Source organism: Macaca mulatta, chromosome 20 (genome assembly GCF_049350105.2).
Source record: "Macaca mulatta isolate MMU2019108-1 chromosome 20, T2T-MMU8v2.0, whole genome shotgun sequence".
Taxonomy (NCBI): Eukaryota; Metazoa; Chordata; class Mammalia; order Primates; family Cercopithecidae; genus Macaca; species Macaca mulatta.
The window spans coordinates 64,622,429-64,643,932 of record NC_133425.1 but is presented as its reverse complement, the minus strand read 5'-3'; the positions used below and the strand labels follow the sequence as shown (position 1 = coordinate 64,643,932).

General features: G+C 42.5%; 1 protein-coding gene, 1 long non-coding RNA gene and 1 pseudogene across 3 annotated transcripts in view; 2 read left to right on the top strand and 1 right to left on the bottom strand.

Annotated features, from left to right (window-relative positions):
• Nucleotides 1–21,504, bottom strand: part of TANGO6 (transport and golgi organization 6 homolog) — a 255,119-nt gene that overhangs the window by 55,814 nt on the left and 177,801 nt on the right. For both annotated transcript variants that reach the window (XM_015126488.3, XM_015126489.3), the window contains exon 16: nt 2,576–2,727. In XM_015126488.3, the coding sequence (XP_014981974.3) occupies nt 2,576–2,727 (152 nt within the window). The remainder of the gene's footprint in view (nt 1–2,575; nt 2,728–21,504) is intronic.
• LOC144337681 (uncharacterized) overlaps nt 12,001–21,504 on the top strand; it is a 32,810-nt gene continuing 23,306 nt past the window's right edge. Inside the window, exon 1 of the long non-coding RNA XR_013411095.1 lies at nt 12,001–12,800. This is a non-coding gene — a long non-coding RNA (uncharacterized LOC144337681). The remainder of the gene's footprint in view (nt 12,801–21,504) is intronic.
• Nucleotides 20,359–20,458, top strand: LOC114674567 (U6 spliceosomal RNA; annotated as a pseudogene).

The window sequence follows — 21,504 nt, the reverse complement described above, 5'->3', positions numbered from 1 at the left end:
TGGGAACCCTGAATGTGGTACAAGCTATAACACAGGTGAGCTGGGGCACGCCAGCATAGCCAAGTGAGGCCAGGATGGGGCATTCCCAGCCAGAGGTCCCTGGCTTGCAAAGTGACTAAGAAGAAAAATCCGACACCACCAGCACTTTGGGAGGCTGAGGCAGGAGGATCACTTGAGTCTAGGAATTCAAGACCAGCCTGGCCAACATGGTGAAACACTGTCTCTACTAAACATACAAAAATTAACCAGGCGTGGTGGCGCATGCCTGTAATCCTAGCTACTTAAGAGGCTAATGTGGGAGAATCGCTTGAACCTGGAAGGTGGAGGTTGCTGGAAGGTGGAGGTTGTAGTGTGCCAAGATTCCACCACTGCACTCCAGCCTGGGCGACAGAATTAAAGACTGCATTTGAAAAAAAAAAGAAAAAGATAATTTAAATTGTATTTCACTTACTTATTTATAATTTATAAGGCATCTTCTTCTTTTAAAAACTTAAGATGGTCATGTACATTGGTAGTAAAGACTCCTGGCCATATGTTAACTAGTCTTTTTCTGTCTATCATCATCTCTAAACAGCAGAGTAGGTACACACAGCAGATACTCAAGATATACACTGATACAATGATAAGTACATAAATACAGGGTAAAGGTACAATTTAACAGGCTAGAGGGGCCGAGCGCGGTGGCTCAAGCCTGTAATCCCAGCACTTTGGGAGGCCGAGACGGGCGGATCACGAGGTCAGGAGATCGAGACCATCCTGGCTAACAAGGTGAAACCCCGTCTCTACTAAAAATACAAAAAAAAAATAAGCCGGGAGAGGTGGCAGGCGCCTGTAGTTCCAGCTGCTCGGGAGGCTGAGGCAGGAGAATTGCGCAAACCCGGGAGGCGGAGCTTGCAGTGAGCGGAGATCTGGCCACTGCACTCCAGCCTGGGCGACAGAGCCAGACTCTGTCTCAAAAAAACAAAAAAAAAAAAACAAAAAAAAAACCAGGCTAGAGGGACCAGGAGTGGTGGCTCACGCCTGCAATCTCAGCACTTTGGGAGGCTGAGGCGAGCAGATCACAAAGTCTCTTCTAAAAATACAAAAATTAGCTGGGCATGGTGGCGTGCACGTGTAATCCCAGCTACTCCGGAGGCTGAGGCAGGAGAATTGCTTGAACTGGGAGCCGAGATCGTGCCACTGCACTCCAGCCTGGGCTACAGAGCAAGACTCCGTCTCAAAACAAACAAACAAACAAACAAACAAAAAACCAACAAACAAAAAAAGAGGCTAGAGAAAGACACTCAAAGAGGCCAGGGGCAAGATGCACATTTCATTAATTAATAAACCCTGAGTTCAGGTGTGGTGGCTCATGCCTGTAATCCTAACACTTGGGGAGGCCGAGGCAGGTGGATCGCCTGAGGCCATGAGTTCAAGACCAGCCTGGCCAACATGGTGAAACCCTGTCTATACTAAAAATACAAAAATTTGCCAGGTGTGGTGGCACATGGTCCCAGCTACATGGGAGAGTAAGGCAGGAGAATCATTTGAATCCAGGAGGCAGAGGTTGCAGTGAGCCAAGATTGTGCCACTGCACTCCAGCCTGGGTGACAGAGTGAAACTCAGTTTCAAAATAACAATAATAATAATAATAATAATAATAATAATAATAATAAACTCTAAAACCAGAAGAGCTTCTGGTCCCAATACCTTGCATGGTTATCATTTTGATGGTTCACCATTCATCTTTTCAATAATTTACTGACTGCCTACTACATACCAGGCAGGCACTGGGTGTGAAATGCTGAGCAAAATATGGAACTTAAATGGTTTTTTTGGTAAACAACACCATCCCCCTGAATACACGGTGCCTTGGCCAAAGAGGGTCAATTAGAGTATTTGCCCGAGATTTTTCTGTGAGTGGAGATAACACTCACAGATGTCCCAGAGACTCAGGGTAAAGCTCTATCTACTTTTCCTAAAGGTTTCTCCAATTCTGTTAGTTACATCAGACTCTCTATGATAAATCATCTTTTATTGCTTAAGGCAGGTTAAGATGACTTCCTCTCAGCTATAACTATGAAATTCTTACTAACATAATTTTTTGTTTTTGTTTTTTTGAGACAGAATCTCGCTCTGTTGCCCAGGCTGGAGTGCAGTGGTGTGATCCTGGCTTACTGCAACCTATGCCTCCCGGGTTCAAGGGATTCTCCTGCCTCAGCCTCCTGAGTAGCCGGGATTATAGGCATGTACCACCATGCCTGGCTGATTTTTGTATTTTTAGTAGAGATAGGGTTACGCCATGTTGACCAGGCTGGTTTCAGACTCCTGGCCTCAAGCAATCCACCCGCCTCGGCCTCCCAAAGTGCTGGGATTACAGGTGCAAGCCACCATGCCCAGCCCTTACTAACATAACTTTCAATATACATGTGAGACAGATGAAGCTTTGGGAAGTTCAAAGACTCACTTGCCCTGTCTCACAGGGAGGCAGTGGCAGATCTGCAAAAAGAGCCCAGGTCTCCTGACTCCCAATCTCTAGATGCATCATAGGTCCAAGTGAAAACAAGTTTTAGAAAAAGGAATCAAAATACAGTACCTCATGGACCACGGAGCCCAGCAGAAAGTCCAGCCTTTGGCACAGCTCCCCAAGGTTGGCCAAGCTGCTGGCCCTGTGAGCACCGTCGGGATCTCTCACTCCCCTCAGGAAGGTGTGGATCAAAGGTTCTCGGTACTTTGAGACCATGTCTCCTATAGGAAAAAGGAAGAAATCAAAACCCCTTAAAATAAAATTTCAACTTCTCAAAAAAGGAAGAATGATATTTCCGTGGTTCACTGCATGATGTCTTATTTTTTTTATTTTTGTTTTTATTTTTTTTGAGACAGGGTCTTGTTGTGTCACCCAGACTGGAGTGCAGTGGCACGATCACAGCTCACTGCAGCCTTGACCTCCCAGGCTCTGGTGATTCTCCCATCTCAGTCTCCCAAGTAGCTGGGACTACAGGTGCATGCCACCATGCCCAGCTAATTTTTGTATTTTTTGTAGAAATGGGGTTTCCCCATGTTGCCCAGGCTGGTCTTGAACTCCTGGGCTCAAGCAATCCATCTGCCTTGGCCTCCCAAAGTGCTGGGATTACAGGAGTGAGTCAATGCATGTGGCCAGTGTCTTATTCTTTTTAAATACTTGCATAACCATTAAAAATCGTGCTCCGGAAGAATATTCATGTTACGAAAAATATTCATGATGCATGGTTTTGTGAAAAAGCATGTAGAATCTCAATTTTATTCTCAAAAGTCTACATATAGAGATAAAATATGTGAAGATATTCCCCATAGTGTTACTAGCAGTTATTTTCAGAGAGTCTTATTATAGAAAACTTTAAAAATTTACATATACATACAAAAAATGTATATATCATAAGTATAGCTTAATAAACTTTCACAAACCCAGCCCAACTATAATTAGCCCATGGTCATACAAATAACAAGTGTGGCCCCCAGGCTAGACCCTAGACCCCGATCATCAGCCTACTTTTCCCTGTCTTACCCTGCTGTCTGCTCGGATAAGCAAACTGAGTGAAAAACAATCAAGGCACTTGGGTCCTGGAGAAAGAGAACTATGATTATTTGATAAATATTTATCGAGAGGCCTAGTATGTGCTAAGCATTGTTCCAGATGCTTGGTATATGCTGCAAAACAAGAGACCATGATTCCTGCCCTTCTGTAGCTTATATTCTAGTGTAAATTATATAGAATGTTAGAAGGTAATACATACTACAGGGACAAAAAAAGTAAAACAGGTAAGGGAAATAAAGAATAATGGGAATGGTGGCCGACTTCAGGTTTTAAAAAGGTGGTAAAGGTAGGCTTCATTGAGAAGGTTTAATAAAGACATTTAAACAAAGACTGGAAGGTGAATGTATCAGTCATGTGCATTTCTGGGAGAAGAGCATACCAGGAAGAGGGAACGGCCAGTGTGAAAACCCTGTAGAGGAGCACACCTGGCATGTCTGAGAACACCAAGGAAGCTCTAGATAAGGCTAGAGAAGTAAGGGCAGGGATGGGGAGATGGGGTAGATCATGAAGGGCCTTGCAGGACACTGCAAGGACTTGAACTTTTTCTCAGAGTAAAATAAGAGGCCTTTGGAGGATTTTGAGCAAAGGAGTGCAAAAAGATCACACTGGTTGCAGTGCTGAGAACACACTGGTGGGCACTGTGTATGTCCAGGGTGGAAGAAGGTCCAAGGTAGAAACCTACTACAGTAAGTGGCTGGAGAGACAATGGTGACTTGAACAGTAGAGGTGGTGAAAAGAAGATTCTGCATATATATATATATATACACACACACACACACATACACACACACACATACACATACACACACACACACACACATACACACACACACACACACACACACATACATAAATACATATAGAGAGAGGGGGGTGGGTCTTGTTCTGTCACCCAGCTGGAGTGATCACAGCTCACTGCAGCCTCAATCTTCTGGGCTCAAGTGATCCTCTCACCTCAGCCTCCAGAGTAGCTGGGACCACAGGTGTATACCATCGCACCCGACTAATTTTTTGACTTTTTTGTAGAAACAGGGTCTCACTATGTTGCCCAGGCTGGTCTTGAACTCCTAAACTCAAGTGATCCTCCTGCCTCTACCTCCCAAAGTACTGGGATTACTGGTGCGAGCCACTATGTCTAGCCAGACCCTGCATATATTTTGAAGATAGAGCCAACATGACTTCCTGATGACTCCAAGAATGACTTCTAGGATTTTTGCTTTTGAGACTAGAAGGATGAAGTTACTATCAACTGAGATGGTAAAGTCTCTAATTGAGGCAGGAGGAAGGATCAGGGTTCAGTTTTAGACATGTTAAGTAGGTAGTTGAAGATTTATATGTATAGAGTTCAGGAGCAGTCTGGGCTAGAGATAAATACTTTGGAATCAGTGGAATATAGATTACATTTAAAGCCTTGAGACTATGAGACATGATTACCAAGAGAGGGAGTGTAGGCAGGGAAGAAGACCAAGGGCCCTTCAACATTAAGAGATCTAAGAAGGGAGGAACCAGCAAAGGAGACTGAAAAGGAATAACCAGTCAGGTAGGAGGAAAATTGGAGTAATATCCTAGAAATTAAGGGAGAAAAGTATAACAGAGAGGAGGCAATGGTCAACTGCATCAAAAGCTGGTCATACATCAGGTAGAAAGAAGACTAGAAGTTGACAATTAGATTGAGTAAAAATGAAGTCACTGTTGACCTTGACAAGAATGGTCCTGACAGACTGATGGGGGTGAAAGCATGACAAGAGTAGATTTAAGTCAGAATGGGAGAAGAAGAACAGAAAACAGAGAGATCACTTCAGGAGGTTTTTGCAAAGCAGATCAAAGAAACGGGGTGATAGTCAAGGAAGTGGGGTCAAGAGAAGATTTTTATTTTATTTTTAATTTAATTTAATTTAATTTAATTTTTGAGACAGAGTCTCGCTCTGTCACCCAGGTTGGAGTGCAGTGGTATGATCTTGGCTCACTGCAAACTCTGCCTCCCAGGTTCAAGTGATTCTCCTGCCTCAGCCTCCAAGTAGCTGGGATTATAGGCGCATGCCACCATATCTGGCTAACTTTTGTATTTTAAGTACAGACGGGGTTTCTCCATGTTGGCCAGGCTGGTCTCGAACTCCTGACCTCAGATGATCCACCCACCTTGGCCTCCCAAAGTGCTGGGATTACAGACGTGAGCCACCGTGACCAGTCTTTATTTTGTTTTTAAAGAGCGTAGAAATAGCAGCATGCTAGGACATTCTGAATTGAATGTCTTTAATGTATGTATTTCTATATATGGAAGCAATGTCTTCCCCCATTGGTGTACCAAGAACCAAGTCTATTTTGGCTTGATCTTGGTTCTGAGGTCCTAATTCCAGAGCCCAGGTATAAAACATTCGCCTTTGGCCATAAAGATATATAATATCTATAAGGTGACAAAATGTTTTCTGAAGCATTTGTTTAAATTCACCTTTTTTTTTTTTTTTTTTTTTTTTTGAGATGAGGTCTTGCTCTGTCACCCAGGCTGAAGTGTAGTGGTGCTGTCATAAGTCGTTTGCAGCCTCAAACTCCTGGGTCAAATGATCCTAATGCCTCAGCCTCCCAAGTAGCTGAGAATATAGGCACATGCCATTACTCTTGGCTATTTTATTTTATTTTACTTTTATTTTTATTTTTTTTTGAGACAGAGTCTCGCTCTGTCGCCCAGGCTGGAGTGCAGTGGTGTGATCTCCGCTCACTGCAAGCTCTGCCGCCTCCCGGGTTCACGCCATTCTCCTGCCTCAGCCTCCCTAGAAGCTGGGACTACAGGCGCCTGCCACCACGCCTGGCTCATTTTTTTGTATTTTTAGTAGAGACGGGGTTTCACCATGTTCGCCAGGATGGTCTCGATCTCCTGACCTTGTGATTTGCCAGCCTCAGCCTCCCAGAGTGCTGGGATTACAGGCGTGAGCCACAGCGCCCGGCCTTGATTTTATTTTTTTGCAGAGGCAGAGAGTCTCACTTTGTTGCCCAGGCTGGTCTTGAACTCCTGGTTTCAAGCGATCCTCCTGCCTTGGCCTCCCAAGTGCTAGGATTATAAGCATAAAGTCACCTATTTTTAATCACCAAAATGATGACCTATATTGATAAATCACTGGCCTGTCCTACCAGGCCCAGCTTAAATGCCACTTTCTTTGTGGAACCTGCCTCTTCCCCTCAGTCAGCTTCACTTAGTCCTCCTTGAAACTCTCACAATACTTTGTGCTTAAGTCGCTTTGACTTAAATCACATTTGTCACTCATGCCTTGGTTCCTAAACGTTTTAAGCCTGTATCTATTTCTCCCATAAGACTATAAATTCCTTGAGGGTAGAACTTTGACTCCTTCATCTCTGATCCCATCAGGTCTTAGCAGTCTTTGCACATACAGTCATGAGCTGCGTAACAATGCTTTGGTCAAAGATGGCCTGAATATACAACAGTGGTCCCATCAGATTATAGGGCAGCATACATTTAGAAACCTGATGTGATATTGGCATTGCAGATCAAGTTGGGGAAATAATTAGCATTCAGCAATGGTGCTGGGACATTTGATTTTCTGTATTACAAAATATATGTAAATAAAATATCATCTAGGTTTGTGTAGGTACATTCTATGATGTTTGTACAATGACAAAATCACCTAACTACACATTTCTCAGAACATATTCCCATTGTTAAGCAATGCATGACTGTACTAGGTACAGGAAATGGTAATATTGAATTGAATTCATTAATTTATTTAACAAGACATAATTATGTACTAGGTATCATGCTAATATTCTAGGAACACAATAATTGATGAAAAGTTCTTTTTACCCCTTAAGAAGCCCAAAGTAGGCCGGGCACGGTGGCTCATGCCTATAATCCCAGCACTTTGGGAGGCTGAGGCGGGAGGACTGCTTGAGCCCGGAGTTCGAGACCAGCCTGGGCAACATAGGGATACTTTGTCTCTACAAAACTAAACTAAACTAAATTAAAATAAAATAAAATAAGGAGAAAAGAAGATGCCCAAAGTTTAAGGAGTACATATAAACAGGGAAGTACTGACAATTATAGAACTGTGTGGCAAATGCTGTCATAGAGCCAAGCAGAGGTTGCTCGAAAGCATTATTTTGCTAGTGTCAGTCCCTTGGAAGGAAGAGGACAAGGAAGTTTTTTGGTTTTTTTTCTCGTTTTGGTTTTTGTTTTCCCCTCAAGGTCCAAAATACAACGTACCTTCCATACAGTATAAGAAAAAGATAAAGGAGTAATTTCTCCAAAATGCTGCCAATTCCTAATATACTACATGCAGTTATAAGACTTACCTCTGTCCTGTCAACATCAAAGTATGCTGCCAAAACTAAATCAATAATGATTGATAGCCTATTTTCACAATAGAAAAGAGGAGATTTGAACTGTCATCTCAGACTCTTTGACCCAGTCTTCGCATTTCTAATTATCTATCCTAGAGAGGTAGTTACATATCTGCACAAGGACATCCACATAAAGAATTTAGTGAATTGTAATCATGAAAAATGAGAAAAAATAAACTAAAAAATTCATATAGGAAAGGTTAAATAACCATGGTATACCCATATTACGGAATACTATGCAGTCATTAAAAGGAACATGACAGAATTATATATACTGACATGAAATTCCTCAAGACATTGTTAAAGTGAAAGAAACAGAACCAGTATTACCATTTATGTATGTAAATATGCACACATACAACTTTTCCTACTATAAACAAATCAAACATACAGATTTACATATGTACATTAAATATTCAAATGCATAGGAAAAAAGAGAAAGGACTAAGACACAGGAGTTAACTTGTTTGAAGAGTAAATAGAGCTGGGATCAAACTTAAATGGTCTGATACTTAACTCCTGTGAGTTACCTATGAGTAACTCCTACGATATATTGCATCTAAGAGATTTCCAGCTGGGCGCGATGGCTCACACCTGTAATCCCAGCACTTTGGGAGGCCGAGGTGGGCAGATCACGAGGTCAGGAGATCGAGACCATCCTGGCTAACATGGTGAAATCTACTAAAAATACAAAAAGAAATTAGCCGGGCACGGTGGCAGGCGCCTGTAGTCCCAGCTACTTGGGAGGCTGAGGCAGGAGAATGGTGTGAACCCAGGAGGCAGAGCTTGCAGTGAGCCGAGATGGTGCCACTGCACTCCAGCCTGGGCGACACAGCGAGACTCTGTCTCAAAAAAAAAAAAAAAAAAGAGAGATTTCCAATGGCCAGGCACGGTGGCTCACCATGGTGAAACCCCATCTCTACCAAAAATACAAAAATTAGCCAGGTGTGGTGATGGGTTCCTATAATCCTAGCTACTTGGGAGGCTGAGGCAGGGGAATCGCTTGAACCTGGGATGCGGAGGTTGCAGTGAGCGGAGATCATGCCATTGCACTCCAGCTTGGGCAACAAGGGCGAGACTCTGTCTCAAAAAAAAAAAAAAAAAAAGGATTTCCAACTAAGACTACAATATACTTTTCTACTTTTGTTGCAGTGCTTTCTCTTTCTGGAGTTAGGAAAGGGGTTTGCTCACTCTGCAGCTGGAAATGAGGATCCAGAGTAAGAGATCTGTGTTCTAGGGTTGTCCCTGCTGCCAACCAGCAGAGTGACCCTTGGGCAATTCCCTTCACTTCCCTGGACCAAGTGGAGATGAGCCAGTGAGACAAGATGATCTCTCAGGCTCCTTCCAGTTCTAAGTGTGTGAGTTGGTGAGTCACTTTCGGTTTAGTCATCAGGAAAATGAGATTTAGGAGACTGGGGAAGGAAGAAAAGGCACACATTCATGAGCCCTGGAGTGGAAGGCTGTTCTGGTTAAAGGAAGAAGGTTCCTTGTCAGGAAGGAAGGCACATAAAAAAATGAAGGAAGTTTGGAAATCCACAAACAGGGGAAACTGCAGGTTGAAAAGGGTAAGAACACAGGAGAAATATGCTAATGTTTACAAATGTAGGGGCTTATAGTTAAAAATAAATGATAATGAAAGAAAAGGCACATTAAATTAACTTATAAAATAATGATTAAGTGTGTACTATGTGTCTGGCACTGTGCTAGGCCCTGGCGGGGCTAATCATAAGCAAGAAAGATACAGTCCTTGCCCTCATAGCAAAACCTAATGGGGAAGAGGAAAAATACTGACCAAGCAATAACAATGGAGTGAGATGTGCCAAAAAGGTGACAGAGAGGGACTTTTATGAGTAATGTTTGATCTGGTTCCTATTCTATTAACAACAGCTCCAGGATTATCTTATTTGCTCAGACTCTAAAGTGCGTTCTTTTTTTGTTGTTGTTGTTGTTGTTGTTGTTTTTAACTTCTCCCTGTTACCCTCAATTAGTTCACTTATTATTATTCAGTCTTCATTTACTTCCACATAGGATGTGAAGCAACTTACAATAAATAACGTTGAAACCATATGTCATTAAAATAAACATTTTAGGCTGGGCATGGTGGCTTATGCCTGTAATCCCAGCACTTTGGGAGGCTGAGGTGGGTGAAACACCTGAGGTCAGGAGTTTGAGACCAGCCTGGGCAACATAGTGAAATCCATCTTTACTAAAAATACAAAAAAATTAGCTGGGTGTGGTGGTACCTGCCTGTGGTCCCAGCTACTCAGGAGGCTGAGGCAGGAGAAGAGCTTTAACCCGGGAGGCGGAGGTTGCAGTGAGCTGATATTGTACCACTGCACCTCAGCCTGGGTAAAGACTCCATCTCAAAATAATAATTAATAAAATAAAATACATAAAATAAATATTTTAAAAGCTCTACAGTGAGAGGAGTGCAGATATCCCAAGCTAAGAATGGCTACTGCAAATAAACCATGAGTTTAGTAATTTAGTTTTATAATTCTTGGTAGCTAAGGCAAAAAAGGAATTAGAAAACACAGCTTTCATTATCCAATAAAAGAAGGAACATCATGAGGAGAGACAAACATCAGGAAGGACGCTAAGAGGTATCTCATTCATCCATCTGGCAAATCTTCTTATTTATTTATTTTTTTGAGACGGAGTTTCACTTATTGCCCAGGCTGGAGTGCAACAGCGCGATCTCGGCTCACTGCAACCTCCGCCTCCCAGGTTCAAGTGATTCTCCTGCCTCAGCCTCCCGAGTAGCTGGGATTACAGGCACGTGCCACCACGCCTGGCTAATTTGTCCAGCAAATCTTAATTGAATGCCCACAGTACTCCAATGTGCTAGTGTTCTCAGTACTGAGGACAATATAGCATGAACTTAAGAAAGCAAAATTCCCATCTTCATGAAACCTACTTCTAGCGGGGAAGAAAGACAATAAATAATAAAATCTCCAGCAGCAATGAAGGCTATGAAAAAAAATAAGGAGCAGGGAAGTTGACAATGTGGGTGAGGGCTCAGGGAAGAGCTCTTAGAGGAGAAAACCTCAAGGAACAAGTCATGTGAGGGCCTGTTGGAAAAGTGAAGAAGACAGTGGGCAATAGAAGCTTTATATTCAATGCAGAAATCATATAGCTGTTTCTTATACTGACTGGCCATATAAGTCAAGAGCATATCACCATATTAACCAAACTGCAACTTAACATTCCATTTATGTAAATTCCTGCCCTAACTGAGCTCCAGCCCTCCTTTGAAAATGAGCATCCATTGGCTGGGTGCGGTGGCTCATGTCTGTAATCCCAGCACTTTCGGAGGCCTAGGTGGGCGGATCATGAGCTCAGGAGATCGAAACCATCCTGGCTAACACGGTGAAGCCCTGTCTCTACTAAAAATACAAAAAATTAGCTGGGCGTGGTGGCGGGTGCCTGTAGTCCCAGCTGCTCGGGAGGCTGAGGCAAGAGAATGGCGTGAACCCAAGAAGTAGAGCTTGCAGTGAGCCGAGATCGCACCACTGCACTCTAGCCTGGGTGACAGAGCGAGACTCCATCTCAGAAAAAAAAAAAAAAGGGCATCTGTTAAACTACATGCTCCACCAACCCATCCCAGCTGCACCTGAGAACCCAAGAAGCCAGTGGGAGGGTGGGCATCTCAGACCCTGCATTGTACCTGGTCTGCTGACTGTGGGCTCACTTGCTACCTTGTTTTCCAGGTGTTGGACTGGAAGAACTGGAACACTCACTTCATCCACGTTGCATTTCTCAAAGAGCCCTGCCTCCACGTTCTCCAAGACTGGACCTCCCCTAGGCCTCACATACATAGCCTAGATCTGTCACACCCTTGCTCAAACCTGGTCTTCTCTGGGGATTTATGACCTTGCCCCCTTTTCCTGGGGCTCTGCTACCCTCTAACTAATCTTCCCTCCCTTCTTTTCTTGTGATAGAGGTCTCAGGACTGTATTGCACCCTAGTCTCCAGGTGGAAGTCTAGGTTTGACCAGCTTGAACAGGTTTCTGTGGAGAACAAAATAAATGCACATAGTCAAAAGAGTCTTCCAGGGCTGCAATTTGGCATAGGCATTGAATTTTAAGATCCTATATAAGAGGTTCTTTTTCTTTTTTGTGTGGTTTTTTTTTTTTTTTTGAGACAAGGTCTTGTTCTGTCACCCAGGCTAGAGTGCAGTGGTGCAATCATAACTTACTGCAGAATCAAACTCCTGGGCTCAAGAGATCCTCTTGCTTTAGCCTTCTGAGTAGGGTGGGACTATAAGTGCACACCACCATGCCCAGCTGGTTAAAAAAATTTTTTAATAGGGATTAGGCCTTGCTATGTTGCCCAAGCTGGTCTCAAATTCCTGGGCTCATGTGATCCTCCTGGCTTAGCCTCCCAAACTGCGGAGATTATAAGTGTGAGCCACTGTGCCCAGCCCAGGGGTTAATTTGAGCTTTAGGGATTTCTATATGTCAAACTTTGTATACATCTCATTGGCATTTTCCCATTCTTCCTTATAAACAGTACACTAATTTTGCTCAAGTATCCACCTGTCGCCACCCCTCCCCATGTGATTCAGGCTACAGTTTCCATTGGTCTAAGTGAATCATGGTGGACATCTTCCTTTGCTTTAATTGGTTTAGGCATGGACATGTGACCCAGTTCTGGACAATGAGTTGTGAAGGAAAGTCTGCTAGAAGACTCTGAGAAAACTTTTTTGCCTTTGGCTATCATAAGGATACATGAATTAGGGTTGCCTTAGAGTTTGCTGCAACCAACTTGAAACCATGAGGAACTAAAGGATAAGGCCCATAAGCTGTGGTTGACAGAGGAGAAAGATAAAAAGAATATGGGTCTTTATTTTTTTTTTTGAGACAGAGTCTCGTTGTGTTGCCCAGGCTGGAGTGCAGTGGCCAGATCTCAGCTCACTGCAAGCTCCACCTCCTGAGTTTACGCCATTCTCCTGCCTCAGCCTCCCGAGTAGCTGGGACTACAGGCGCCCGCCACCTCGCCCGGCTAGTTTTTTGTATTTTTTAGTAGAGACGGGGTTTCACCGGGTTAGGCAGGATGGTCTCGATCTCCTGACCTCATGATCTGCCTGTCTCGGCTTCCCAAAGTGCTGGGATTACAGGCTTGAGCCACCGTGCCCAGCCAGAATATGGGTCTTGAATGATGTCACTGAGCTACAGAATTACCAATCCTGGAATTTTTGTTATGTGTGATAATTCATTCTTTGTTAAGCTACTTGAGTTGCGAATTTCTGTTACTTGCAGCCAAAAACATTCTAACTGATATATGAACACTGGAATGCTCTTCATTTATAAAGTTGTAGAGCACTTCAATGTCAATCCTATGTCTATCAATATGAAACATCAAAAAAGTTACATTTGTCAAAACAAAGGAACTTGGGGGCCAGACGCAGTGGCTCATGCCTGTAATCCTAGCACTTGGGGAGGCCAAGGCAGGCGGATTGCCTGAGCTCAGGAGTTCAAGACCAGCCTGGCCAACATGGTGAAAATCTGTCTCTACTAAAAATATAAAAAATTAGTTAGGCATGGTGGCACATGCCTGTAGTCATAGCTACTCGGGAGGCTGAGGCACAAGAATTGTTTGAGCCCAGGAGGTGGAGGTTGCAGTGAGCTGAGATCGTGCCACTGCACTCTGGCCTGGGCGACAGGGTGAGACCTGGTCTTGGAATAGAAAAAAAAGAAAAAAGGAACTTAAGGCAGTCCCGCCTTTTTTTTTGGAGACAGGGTCTTGCTCTGTCACCCAGGTTGGAGTGCAGTAGTGTAATCATGGCTTATTGCAAACTTGACCTCCCAGGTTCAAGTGATTCTTTTACCTTAGCCTCCCGAGTAGCTGGGACCACAGGCGCATGCCACCACGCCCAGCTGATTTTTGTATATTTTTGTAGAGAAGGGGTTTTGCCAGGTTGCCCAGTCTTGTCTCAAACCCCTGAGCTCAAGTGATCCTCCCACCTCAGCTTCGGCCTCCCAAAGTGCTGGGTTACAGGTGTGAGCCACTGCGTACGTGTTTTTAAAATGACTCAAAAGTCAATTGTATAACCAAGTATAACAAAAGAAAAAATTAAACCAAATAATTTTCTTTCTTCTAATTCCAATTTTTATTGAGACAACAACCTGGTATACAGCATGACTCCTATAATATCAGCATAAATACATATAACTTTCCCAAAGAGCTGAGTCATCTTTACTATATGTGCCAACCTATTAAAAAAAAAAAAAAAAAAAAAAGGTGTGTAACTACTTACAGTAGTAGCTTCCAAGAAGGGGTTACATGCCGAGTGTATTTCACAACTATTGGCTAACCCATTTGATTATGAATTAAAATCTAGGGTTCTGGGATACCCACTACTATTTCTAGTTTCTGATTAGGCAACAAAACCACTATTATCCCATCCAGGAGGGGTTCTTTGGTTTCGGTTGTTGTTGCATGTTTGTTTGTACTTTTCTTTATCCAGATGAGATGTTCCTATTGACTCAGTTGAAACTTATTTGAACCAAAAGCTCCGAGATCCTAATTCACCTTTTAATGAAGGACGGCACACATTTGTTCCCTGACAAGGGCAAACATTCATTACTATGCTGCTGTGCCCTTAAAAATATGCATTAAATGGCTTTTACAAAAAACGGTACTGATTTCCAAGTTCCCCTACTCCATTTTCAGAAAGCATTCATGGCTGGGCACGGTGGCTCATGCCTGTAATCCCAGCACTTTGGGAGGTCAAGGTGGGCAGATCACGAGGTCAGGAGATCGAGACCATCCTGGCTAATACAGTGAAACCCAGTCTCTACTAAAAATAAAAAAATTAGCCGGGCGTGGTGGCGGGTGCCTGTAGTCCCAGCTACTTGGGAGGCTGAGGCAGGAGAATGGCGTGAACCCAGGAGGCAGAGCTTGCAGTGAGCCAAGATCACGCCACTGCACTCCAGCCTGGGCAACAGAGCGAGACTCTATTTCAAAAAAACCCCCACAAAAAACAGAAAGCATTCACTACACACTACAATATTTAGATGAAGAGGTACTCATGAAACTGAAGTTAAAGAGACCATCTTCTTTTCCTCAGGTATTTCTTTTTTTCTTTTTCTTTTTTTTTTTTTTACATGGAGTTTTGCTCTTGTTGCCCAGGCTGGAGTGCAATGGCATGATCTCAGCTTACCGTAACCTCCACTTCCCAGGTTCAAATGATTCTCCTGTCTCAGCCTCTCCAGTAGCTGGGATTACAGGCATGCACCACCACACCTGGCTAATTTTATATTTTTAGTAGAGACGGGGTTTCTCCATGTTGGTCAGGCTGGTCTCGAACTCCTGACCTCAGGTGATTCACCCGCCTTGGCCTCCCAAAGTACTGGGATTACAGGTGTGAGCCACTGCACTTGGCCTCCTCAGGTATTTCTAAAAAGCTTCAGAGAAATGAACACAGTAAATCCAAACCCACTTTTAGAAACTTACCCAGTAGATTCTAATGAGTGGGGTTTATCTTAGCTTAGTTCTAATGGCTTCTACTTTGTGCAATGGTAATGACAACACCTGGCTATTTGCATCTCCCTGTTCTCAGGAAGTCAGCACCAATCAACCTTATTGAGAAGGAAACAGCTGTGTGTTCAAGAAAGCCAGTGAAGGATCTAGATTCATTTGAAAAGAACTCGATAAAAACGAGTTGCTTTGGAAGGTGAACAATCAAGTGAGAGAGCTGAAAAAATTTTAACCTGCCTATGACTTGCCTGTATCAATTCTGGCACTGTGAAAAGATTCTTTTAACAAATTAGAATTTGGAAGATTTTTCATTAAGCTTTTCAATGGTACTCTGAAGTCTGGAGTGATAGATTCATTTATGTATATCAGATCCCATCTTTTTCCAGAAAGGATCTGAAATGACTTGCAACAAGAGTTGCTTACATAGCAGAGGGGTGCTGTCGAATCTGAATTGACAAGCTTTGGGCAGCTGAGGTGGGCGGATGGCTTGAGGCCAGGAGTTCAAGACCAGCTTGGGCAATATAGCGAAAGCTTGTCTTTAAAAAAGGTATTTTAAAAATTAGCTGGGTGTGGTAGCATGTGCCTGTAGTCCCAGCTACCAGGGAGGCTGTAGTGGGAGGAGAACTTGAGCCCAGATGTTCGAGGACTGCAGTAAGCTATGATTGTGCCACTGCACTCCAGCCTGCGTGACAGAGCAAGACCTTGTTTCAAAAAAAAAAAAAAAAAAAAAAAAACCACACACACACCCTAAACTTTTGGAGTCAGAGGACCTGCTAATTTCAAGGGCTCAATCATTCCCCTAGTTCACTAAAACAGGCCATAAAAGTGAAATTGAGAAAAATCAAGTGAGAAAAAGAATTCCACTCTTCGCCAAATTCTTACACCATTCTTTCAAAACTCTATTATTAATGCATGGGGGCTCTCTTCCTTCTCCTCCTGTCCCCCCCCCCCTTTTTTGAGACACACATGTGAACACAGATAAAACCATTCCTAACTGCTCTCTCCATTTTCTACCAAGAAGTAACTAAAGAATATCTTATCCTCAGATTAAGGTACTGCTGGCTAAAACCAATTATATTTTCCAAAAATCGAATGATCACTTACAGCCAGCACTCCTCTGTAATCAGAACTTCACACACATTCTGAATAATGTTTTACTCCAGTGTTTCTCAAACACAAACATGGGCATTAAAACTGTGCAATGCAACTTGATTATAACGTGGATCCTGGTGATTCAGAATTATTATTAAAATGAAAATACAATATTTTAAAACTATTTTGGAGAATATACATAGTCCTGAAAATATATCAGAATTTAATTTCCAAACTACAGTGTAAAAAATATCTTTCCATCTAGCCAATTCAATGAAAACATTGAATGTATACATACTATATGCAAGGGACGCCATACGGCACTGGAGATTGAGAGATGATGGAGATTTTGTCCCTACTTCTAGGAAGTCAGAGGTACTAAGCAAGATGAGAGCAACGGGATGGGTGATATCTATTCTTCTTGGGGAAAATTTCATAGAGGAGGGAGCACTTAAACCTAATCTTGAAGAATGGTAAGGATTCTCATAGAGACAGACAAGAGGAAGATTGCTTCAGGTAGACAGAGCTGTGGCAGCAGAGGCAAGGTGGTGGCAGGGGTAGAGAGACAAAATATATGGCATATTTAGAAAACAGCAGCTGTACCAGGTAAGTGCAACGAAGAGCACAATGAGAGGTGAACATGATCAGAAATAGGCAGTGTCAAATCATGGAGGGTGTGAAATTAAAGATGTAAACAAGCCAGAGCTGATAATGCTTTTCTGAGCAAGGAAATAGCTTAACTAGAGATACATTCTTGGTGGATTAGAATTAGATAATGTGTTCACTGAGGATGGAGGTCTTTGTTTGATAACACAGAATGAGGTTTTTAATCTCCAGTGGATATTCTACTGCAATGCCTTTAGCATAACATTACTCTGGTGCAAAGTCACTGTAATCTCACTACAGATGAAGAGTATGATAATCTTTCCGGAATCAAATCTCTCTTCCAAATGAATGATGGCACAAATAGTACTGGGACTGTTCTATTTAGTGAGGGTAGCAAATAGAATGATAAGATACACAGAATGATTGAAAACTTTCTAGATACTTTGGCAAGAGAAAGTCTTTCTCTATAACAGTCATAGAGGAATCAGGTCATCAACAGTATAGTCATGTAGGGGGTGGCCTCACCAGCTTAGCAGTGCTGATACCCATTTCATTCTCAGTACATGCATGAAATAATTTAATTCACTTCAAGTAACTGATGTATCCTAATACGCCCTTCAGTTCCTGCCACCAAATGCCAAAAGTAAGTATTCAGGTTAGCAATGAATACTCTGTATAAGAAAACAATTCCATTTGCAATTGCATTGAAAAGAATAAAATAGGAATACATTTAACAAAAGAAGTGCAACACATACTCTGAAAACATTATTGAAAGAAATTAAAGAAGACAAATAAATGGAAAGACAACCCATGCTCATGAATTGAAGGACAATATTATAATGGCAATATCCAAAGTTGATTCACAGATTCAACACAATCCCTATCAAAATGCCAGCTGCTTTTGTTGTTGTTGTTGTTGTTGTTGTTGTTGCTGTTGCTGTTGTTGCAGAGATTGGCGACCTGATCCTAAAATTCATATAAGAATGGAAGGGATCCACAACAGCAAAAAGGTTGGAGGACTCACACTTCTGATTTTAAAACTTACTACAAATCTACAATAATCAAGATAGTATATACTGGCCTAACAATAGGTAAATCAATAGAATAGAACTGAGGGTCAAGAAATAAACTCTCGGGCCAGGCGGGGTGGCTCACGTCTGTAATCCCAACACTTTGGGAAGCCAAGGCGGGTGGATCACCTGAGATCAGGAGTTCGAGACCAGCCTTATCAACACGGAGAAACCCCGTCTCTACTAAAAATACAAAATTAGCCTGGCGTGGTGGTGCATGCCTGTAATCCCAGCTACTTGGGAGGCTGAGACAGGAGAATCACTTGAACCCGGGAGGCGGAGATTTCAGTGAGCCAACATTGCGCCACAGCACTCCAGCCTGGGCATACAGAGCAAGACTCCGTCTCAAGAAAAAGAGAAATAAACTCTCCTATTTATGTTCAATTGATTTTTAACAAGAATGCCAAAACAATGGAGAAAGAATGAGGCAGGAACAACTTGACAGCCACATGAAAACCCCTTCTTGACACATGTACAAAATTAACTTCAGCCAGGCATGGTGGATCACACCTGTAATCCCAGCACTTTGGGAGACTGAGATGGGCAGGTCACCTGAGGTCAGGATTTTGAGACCAGCTTTATCAACATGGCAAAGCCCCATCTCTATTAAAAATACAAGAATTAGCCAGGCATGTTGGCAGGTGCCTGTAATGCCAGCTACTTTGGAGGCTGAGGCACGAAAATTCCTTGAGCCTGGGAAGCAGAGATTGCAGTGAGCTAAGATGGTGCCACTGCACTCCAGCCTGGGGAACAGAGTGAGACTCCATCTCAAAAAAAACCCAAAAAACAAAACAAAAACAAACAAACAAACAAAACTTCAAATGGATCACAGATTTATGCATAAGAGATAAAATCGTAAAACTCTCAGTCCTTTGGGAGACTTAAGTGGGAGGATTGCTTGAGGCCCGGAGTTCAAGACTAGCCTGGGAGTGATGGCTTTGATCAACACAGCAAGATCTCAGCTGTACAAAAAACAAGAAAACGGAGTAAATCTCTGTGACTTTAGGTTAGACAAAGCCTTCTTACATATGATGCCAAAAGCAAAAGTGACAAAAGAAAAAAATGCATACGTTGGACTTCATCAAAATTAAAAACCTTTGTGCTTCAAATGTCACCATCAAGAAAGTGAAAAGAATTTTGATAGTGAAGGAGGCTGTGTTGGGGGAGGGAGCATATGGAAACTCTCTTGACTTTCTGCTCAATTTTTATGTGAACCTAAAACTGCTCTTAAAAATGTCTACTTTTTCTGAAAGAAAAAGTCTATTCTTCTTTTTTTAAAAAGTGAAAAGACAACCCACAAAATGGAAGAAAATATCTGCAAATCACATAAGTGTAAGGGACTTGTCTCTTGAATTTATAAAGAACTCTTACAACACTAAAAAGAAAGACAACTCAATTAAAAAATGATCTGAATAAACATTTCTCCAAAGAAGATATATGAATGTCCAAGAAGCACAGGAAAAGGTGCTCAACATCATTAATCACTGGGGAAGTACAAATCAAAACCATAAGGAGATATCATTTCATATTCACTGGGAGAGCCGTAATCAAAAGGGCAGACAATAACAAGCCCTGGTGAGAAGAAACTGGAACCCTTCTACACTGCTGGTGAAAATGTAAAATGAAAAACTTTGGAAAACAGTTTGGCAGTTCCTCAAAAAGTTAAACATAGAGTTACCATATGACTTGAGAGAACTGAAAACACTTTTCCACATAAAAACTTGTACACAAATGTACATAGCAGTTTTATTCATAATAGACAAAAATTCACATATCCATCAACTGATGAATGGATTAAAAATGTGGCATATCCAGGCCGGGCATGGTGGGTCACACCTGTAATCCCTGCACTTTGGGAGGCCGAGGCAGACGGATCATGAGGTCAGGAGTTCAAGATCATACTGGCTAACACGGTGAAATCCGCCTCTACTAAAAATGCAAAAAATTAACAGGGTGTGGTGGCACGTGCCTGTAGTCCCAGCTACTCAGGCTGATGCAGGAGAATTGCTTGAACCCAGTTGGCGGAGGTTGCAGTGAGCCGAGATCGTGCCACTGCACCCCAACCTGGGTGACAGAGCAAAACTCAGTCTCAAAAAAAAAAAGAAAAAAAGTGGCATATAAATACAATGGAATATTATTCAGCAATAAAAAGAAATGAATTACCAATACATGCTACAACATAGATGAACTTTGAAAACACTGCGCTCGCCTCAGCAGCAAATATACCAACACTGGAATGATACAGAGATTAGCATGGCTCCTGTGCAAGGTTGACAGGCAAATTCGTGAAATGTTCCATGTTTAAAATAAAAGAAAAAGAAAACATTATGCTAAGTGAAAGAAGCCCACATGGTGTATTTCGTTTATATGAAATGTCCATAAGTAAACCCTTAGAGCAGCAAGTACAGTAGTGATTGCTCGACTGGGAATGGATACAAGGTTGCTTTTGGGGTGATGCAAATGTCCTAAATTGATTGTAATGGTGATTGCACAAGTCTGTGAGCATACAACAACAACAACAACAACATTGAGCTGTACATTGTAAATGGCTGAATTACATGGTATATAAATTCTATTTCAATAAGTGTGTTTTTGGTTTTTTTGTTTTTTTTGTTTTTTTTTTGTGAGACAGAGTCTTGCTCTGTTACCCAGGTTGGAGTGCAGTGGTGCAATCTCAGCTCACTACAATCTCCGCCTTCCAGGTTCAAGGGATTCTCCTGCCTCAGCCTCCGGAGTAGCTGGGATTACAGGCGTGTGTCACCATGCCTGGCTAATTTTTGTTTTCTTTTTTTTAGTGGAGATGTAGTTTCACCATGTTGGTCAGGCTGGTCTCGAACTCCTGACCTCAGGTGATCCACTTGCCTTGGCGTCCCAAAGTGTTGGGATTACAGGCGTGAGCCACCGCACCCAGCCAGAAGTCTGTTTTTTTAAAAATGAAATTTTGCGAATGGAAGGACTGGAGAATCTATTTTTCAGTGAAGCTGGAAAAACAGAAGCAACATATAAAAATATTCACATACTAGAAAAGAAGCAGTCTATGTGTGTAAGCACAATCTAATATGAAACACATCCCTGCCTCCCAAAAACTCAGAGACCAAAGGCTTGGGACTAATCTCACAGACAATTCACAATCATCGCTGCCCTCAAACAGAGGAGGCAGGAGATCTGGATTCTTTGGTAATCCGCCCACTATAGGAACCGAGTCCTGCCTCCACCACCAGCCAAGCAGAACCCAGGGCTTTCCCACTGCTTTCTGACTGGCATCGCTTCTGCCAGCTCTTCCTTTCCTTATTTGTCAGTAAACGATGGTGACAATATAATTTCAGTCTTTACTGCTTCAGAGCCGGCCAT